The 6,338-nt window shown below is 39.1% G+C and overlaps 1 protein-coding gene across 1 annotated transcript in view; it reads right to left on the bottom strand.

Annotated features, from left to right (window-relative positions):
* plekha6 (pleckstrin homology domain containing, family A member 6) overlaps nt 1-5,913 on the bottom strand; it is a gene marked incomplete at its 5' end in the record, with an annotated part of 124,848 nt that extends 118,935 nt beyond the window's left edge. Inside the window, 1 exon segment of the mRNA XM_084315819.1 lies at nt 5,897-5,913. Within this exon segment, the coding sequence (XP_084171945.1) occupies nt 5,897-5,913 (17 nt within the window).
* Nucleotides 5,914-6,338: the final 425 nt, after the last annotated feature.

Here is a 6,338-nt window from a genome sequence, read left to right as displayed (position 1 = left end):
TTGTAACTATAATCTAAGTACATACATTTTTTTTTACCTAACTTAAGATGTACTTGAATAAACTTATTTGAAATGTACTATTTTGGTAAGCAAAAGTAACCAAAATACAAGTATAATTTTAATGTAAGTACTTTTAACACACTCAGTACAACTTAAGTGGTTTCAATTTAACACACCTTTAGTATGCTATACTTTCTGAATACATAAAAAGTCTACTTTTAGAAGTCTACTTTTTATTTAAACTTGGATGTCAATCTTTTGGTGAACAGCATGGTCATTGAAACAGTTATGAGTGTGTGAGTTATGACTTTGCCATTTTGTGACCGTTCTCAAGTGGTGACATCATCATCACGAGCCCTGGTGCATTTTCTTTCCACCTATGAAATTAATGGTCTTTTTCTTTACCGTTTACCAGTCATCTTCTCCTTGATACTGGGGGGGGGGGGGGGGGGGTAATGTGGGGTTAGTGGGAAAAATGTGTTTCACCAAAAGATTTTATGTTTTATTAACATTCCGAATTGCTAAATGAGCCTAAATGACCGGATGTTGCTGGTGACGTCGGGTGACCTGGTCTGCAACGCTAAGCTAGTTTTCACTAGTGATATTTTCTTTTTTTCTTTCTAACTGCTGCTTGAAATTCAAAATCCCCTGCGTTATCAGAGACAGAAGTGTATATTAGAAGGCTTTGTTCACGGGAACCACAGCCTGCATGAACCACAACCGAAGCTAGGAGTGATTTATTAATAGTCCATTCATTTTCCTACAGCTCCAGCAAAAACTGAAGACTCGGGTGAAACCAAGGAAACTATAAAAGAAGGAAGGGTCATCAAGTCAGAATGCCAGCGTTCTATGCTCTGCTTGGTACCAGACTTTGGTGCCAGTTCTATTGAAGCCTGTATTCAAATTCTAAATATATCCAAGGTAATAATCTGTTTTAATGCATAACCCAAGTCAAAAAGTAGTATATTTTTCCATACTGAACGTATCTTTGTATATGAATTGTGTACATTTGTACTTTTCTACTTGCAATGTATCTTTGGTACTTCTTATGTATTTTCATGTACCAATTCAAAGCACATGTTTAGTACACTAGTCATTCATAAGTTGTAAATGTAATATGTAAAAAAAAATAATAATAAAAGAAAGTACTAGTTCTATTGAAGCCTTTATTAAAATTCTAAATATACAAGCTATCTGAGGAAATATACATCAACCAATAAACATTAGCTAGTTAACAGTGCAACAAATTGCTGATGAGTCTGACATCCGAGGTAATAACCTGTTTTAATTACATAAATGAGGAGGATCCCATTCAACTCAATGTCGGTCGAACTGAAAGTTTCCACATTTGACACCGATGTGCGTTCATGCGCAACATGGTGACGTGATGACCCTTCCTTCTTTTATTACCCGTGAGAAGCCATGCTGGTGGTCAGACAGGGCGGTTAGTTAGCATGGTGACCTGGGTCTCCCCTCTCCCCACTCTGCCTTCCATGCTTCTGGGACGGTCTGCCAGAGAGCGATAAGGGTTTTAGAACTCCATGTCCCAACTAACAAGCCAATTAGGTCGGGGACGAACGCAACTCCCTGCTACTGTAGTATAAACAGCAGATTAATACTTTGGGTCAAATATGAGCTACGTGTGGAGGCTTGACCTCCTTCAGCATTCCTAGATAAGACATCGACTTACCAAATCAACACAGTGGCTGAAATATGCAGCCATGCAAGAAATGATTGTGTTAATTCAGTCGTTGGACTTCTCTTGCTGATACCAGTAAATGGAGGATATTTCAATAGCAAACTAGACTGTGGAGTGTTTTGGGGGGAAAGTGCTTAAAGGGGAATGTCACTCAATTTAAGAATTCATATATCGATGGCCGAAGAGCAAAACCTCCTATCTGCATAAAAGAAAGTGGGGGGAAAACCTCCTATCTGACAAAAGAAAAGTGGGGGAAAAAAGGATTCTACAAGAAAACTCTGAGTCTGGTTTTGCTCTTCGGCCATCGATATATCATGCCTATGGCCTACAGTAGGACAGTCCAATCAATACATGGTGAACATGAGCAACACTGACCCAGAGGCCAGAAGCCATAGAGCTGCGGAACAACACACAACATCCTCTCTGCGGCTCTGCAGTACTGTGGACGGCCACACGTTGCCATGGGAGCTGCTGTCAATGTGGACTTTACACCCGATGATGTTGCAAGTTTGAGTCCTTGTTTCCAGCTGGTTTCTCGCTTTGGGTAAGACACGGTCATGTTGACAAATAGTGTGTGTGTGCGCTGCCCCTAGACATTAGGAGTAATATATAGGCCTGTGACTTCTTAAATTGGGTGGTATTCCCTTTTAAAGCTGCAATAATTGTTTTATGACCACTAGAGGGCAGCACGGAGAGATACTGTAAATAAACAAAGCATGTTGTAAGGCGCAATTCAGGCTGCTAGTGGCATATTGTGTGGTTTCTGTTTACTGGACTTGAGTTACATTAGAACAACTGAACATTATACATGATATAAAACACTATAAACACGCATGTCTAAGTACAGTTGGAGAGACGAGTTGACAACACCATGCCAGATGTAACACACACATTTGGATAACAGCTCAATTTGGTCAACGCAGGCAAAATGCACAGAATGTTCTCTTGAAAATGAAACAAAATTTAAAATTCTCTTACATTGTTCATAAATCCTCCCAAAAAAACACGAAAATGTATTTGAATAAACCTGCAAACTTTAGCCTGCTGTCCAAATGCATGATCTCCTCCAGGTGTACCGCCAGGTGGGGATAATGAGACCTTCTGATGTGAAAAATGCAGTGAGAAAATAATGATGGCAGCTTTATTGGGTGGTGTGTGTTTACTGAGGTGCCCTTTGTCAGAACCTAACGCGTCACATTGCACCCTACCCAGAACAACATCCTGCCATTTTCCAGATGGCTCGTTGAGTCATGACGACTTCATACTGTGAGTCCTCTCATCACCCCTAGGATGCAGAGACCCTGCACTGCAGCAAGATGAGCCACGTGCATTATACCATCCTATATATTCAGTGATGTCATCACTTTGAAATATGTTGAAAGTAGGGCTGTCAGTTTATCGCGTTAATTAGATTAATTAATTACACAGCTAATTATCGCATTATGAAAATTAACTAAAAAAAAATATATATATATATATTTTTTTTTATTGTTTGTTTTTTATTATTATTATAATTTTTTTGATCTCATTTATTCCATAAGAACGTAGAATAAACATTTACAAACTTTTTTTAAATGGTCCATTTGCATGTTCTTGGTATCTGATTCTAGGGACATTGGATCTCAGGGAATGTATTCCCAGTGTCAGAAATACTGTGTCTGTTACTAGGCTTGAGTAAATAGTAATGAACCAAATGAGAATATCAATTAAAAAAAATTTAAATTAAATTTTTTTTTTTATTACTGTGAATAACACCATGCTAAAATGTACCAGACCTGGGGCGCCCCAGTGGCGAACCACATAGCGCGCTCAGCCGCAGCACAGCCGACCCGGGTTAGATTCCCGAACCCGTCGTTATTTGCCGAATGTCTTCCCCCCACTCTGTCTCCCATTCCTCCTCTCTCTCTCTCTCTACTGGACTGCCCAGTAAAAATAAAGCGATAAACGCTAAAAAAAGAAATCATTAAAAATTTACCAGACCTGAAAAATCTAAGCAAATGAATAAAGAGAAGATGATTAAACAGAAGGTTTTGTAGATACAGTACTGAATTCTGCCATCCGGACACATGCAATTTGAAATATGATTATAGAATATAAAATATCAGGCCTAAAATGGTTATGCGATTAATTAATTACAAATCCTGTAATTAATTAGATAAAAAAATTTAATCACCTGACAGCACTAGTTGAAAGCTGTGTGTTTTTTCTGCTTATGGTGAAAATGATCTGTGTTTTCCTTCCCTGTTTACCAGTATGTTTGTTCCTTATTCTACTTTTGAGGTGAGAGGTGAAGTGATATTTTACAGGATGACTTGTTTTGCTAACTAGCATAAAGCCACGTTGTTGATTTCACTAGCATGCTAGTGGGTAGCTAGATAGCTGCTTGGTGTCAAATTATGCTTCTACTGTAGTTATTTGCTTTATTTGGTTGATGGTGGACTGGACTGCCTTCCTTTTAGCTGGTTGTAGGGCTGCCAATTTTACCAAAATCAAGTTCTAACGAATCCAGACTAGGATTTGTTCTCAGTAATTGTATGAGAGACAGAGGGAGGGAGAGAGTAGAGAGACCATGTACGACTGGTAATCAGATGCAGCGCTAATCTTTTACATTCCAGCTGACTTGATGTGTTATCTGGCTATATTAGGACAGACTTAGTGGACAGAGGAGACGGCATAAATCACTCTTGGGGGTCTGGGGGAGATTTGAGCTCCACTGAGCACCACCTTCTAGTTCCTAGTTCCAAGTAGTTTTCACATACACAGAATTTGATTTGGTCGTTTTCGGTGCGACATTAACGGACAGACAATAACGGACAGATAATAAAATAAAAGGTGGAATCAAATAAAATGGAATATGAACTAAATGAAAATAGAAGCTCAATAGAATATAATATAATTATGAAATAAAGTTTGGCCAGGGCTGTACAGCTGTAAAATAAAAGGTGGAATAAAATAAAATGGGATATAAACTAAATTAAAATAGAGGCACAATAGAATATGATATAATTATAGAATAAAAATAACAATAGGCCAGGGCTGTACAACTGTGCACGATGTGGTCAGGTATATACACTAATTATAAATAACAATAAAGTGGGATGGAATATTTAGCAGGGCTAAGCAATTGACATTAGCAGGGCTGTGCAGGGCTGCTTCCCATTTGGCCTCCTCAGCTCTGGCACAGAACACACACAGACCATCACACAGAGAGCATGGAGTCACACGCCACGTGCGTGGTTATTAATACATTAGACTAGGGATGTTCGATATTATCGGCCTACCGATATTATCGGCCGATATTGGCATAAAAACTTGATATTGGAAAATATCGGTATCGGTTTTAAAAAAAAGTATTTTTATTTTATTTTTATTTTTACATATATTTAACCTTTATTTACCCAGGCAAGCAAGTAAGAACAAATTATTATTTTATTTATTGTCAAAGTATGCATAATGTTCTGTTAATTACACGACAAGAGATATCTAATGTTAATTACCTGAAATTATCCCTTTTCTTGGGGGGGGAAACCCTGCATATATCGGTTGATATCGGTATCGGAAATTAAGAGTTGGACAATATCGGTATATCGGTAAAAAAGCCAATATCGAACACCCCTACATTAGACCTATTTATTGTATTAAAACCCCACACAATATCCCTTTAGTGCGGTGCGTCCATATCAGATGACATAAAAAAGGGTGTTTTTCATCTAGGTCAATAGTAGCCTCATCCTTGTTACAGAATCCCAGGAAATGCAGTCATTTCTTTTTTATCCGTCACCCAGGATCTTATCAAGTTACAGTACAAAAGAAAAGGGGAGGTGTTTTGATTTGTGCCAATGATTGTATTTGTCAGATACGCTGCAGTAGTTCTAGTGTCTCAGTAGCTCTTTGTGTCACTTCCTTTCTGTCCAAATAAGGGAGGACGGCTCCTTCGTCGTGGGACAATGAATGGTTTATTAACCCTTTCACCGCCGCCCTATAGAAGGTTAACCCTTTATTATCACACTACCGACGGTTACAGTCGGTAGTGTGTTAGTAAAGGGTTAACCTTCTGTAGTGTGGCAGTGAAAGGGTTAACCTGCTGTCGTGTGGCAGTGGAAGGGTTAACCTGCTGTGTATTGTCGCAGTGAAAGGGTTAACCGTTTGGTAGTGCGGCAGTGAAAGGATTAACTGAATAAGCCACAAGAGTCTTACCTCGGCGTGTAAATCATTATGTCCAAAAGTGCAGTGATGTAAAATGTGTCAATTGCCGTGAATATCTTAGTATCATCTCATTCTGGCAGAAGAACGCAATGAAAGGCCCTGGCAGGAGACGTAATACATACGCTGCATCCCTAAGCATTTGCCTATTTTGTGGATTTCAACATTATTGCTCACACTCACTCACTCACTCACTCACTCACTCACTCACTCACTCACTCACTCTCTCTCTCTCACACACATACTGTACACACACATATCTATGTTTACACTGTACAGATCATCATACGAACGATGATGGTCAAAGTTCAGAGAATTCGCACGACTGAAAATGCAGAGAACACAGTCTCATTGCTGCAGGAATGTTGTTCAAAGTGATGGCTTTCCTTCTTACTGGTGCTACCCATGCTATCCTGTGTCTCCTCCTCACCTCCTC

The sequence above is a fragment of the Notolepis coatsorum genome, assembly GCF_963971535.1.
Source record: "Notolepis coatsorum genome assembly, chromosome: 6".
NCBI classification, from domain to species: Eukaryota; Metazoa; Chordata; class Actinopteri; order Aulopiformes; family Paralepididae; genus Notolepis; species Notolepis coatsorum.
Note: the sequence above shows the minus strand (reverse complement) of the source record. Positions and strands in the feature narration are given on the sequence as shown.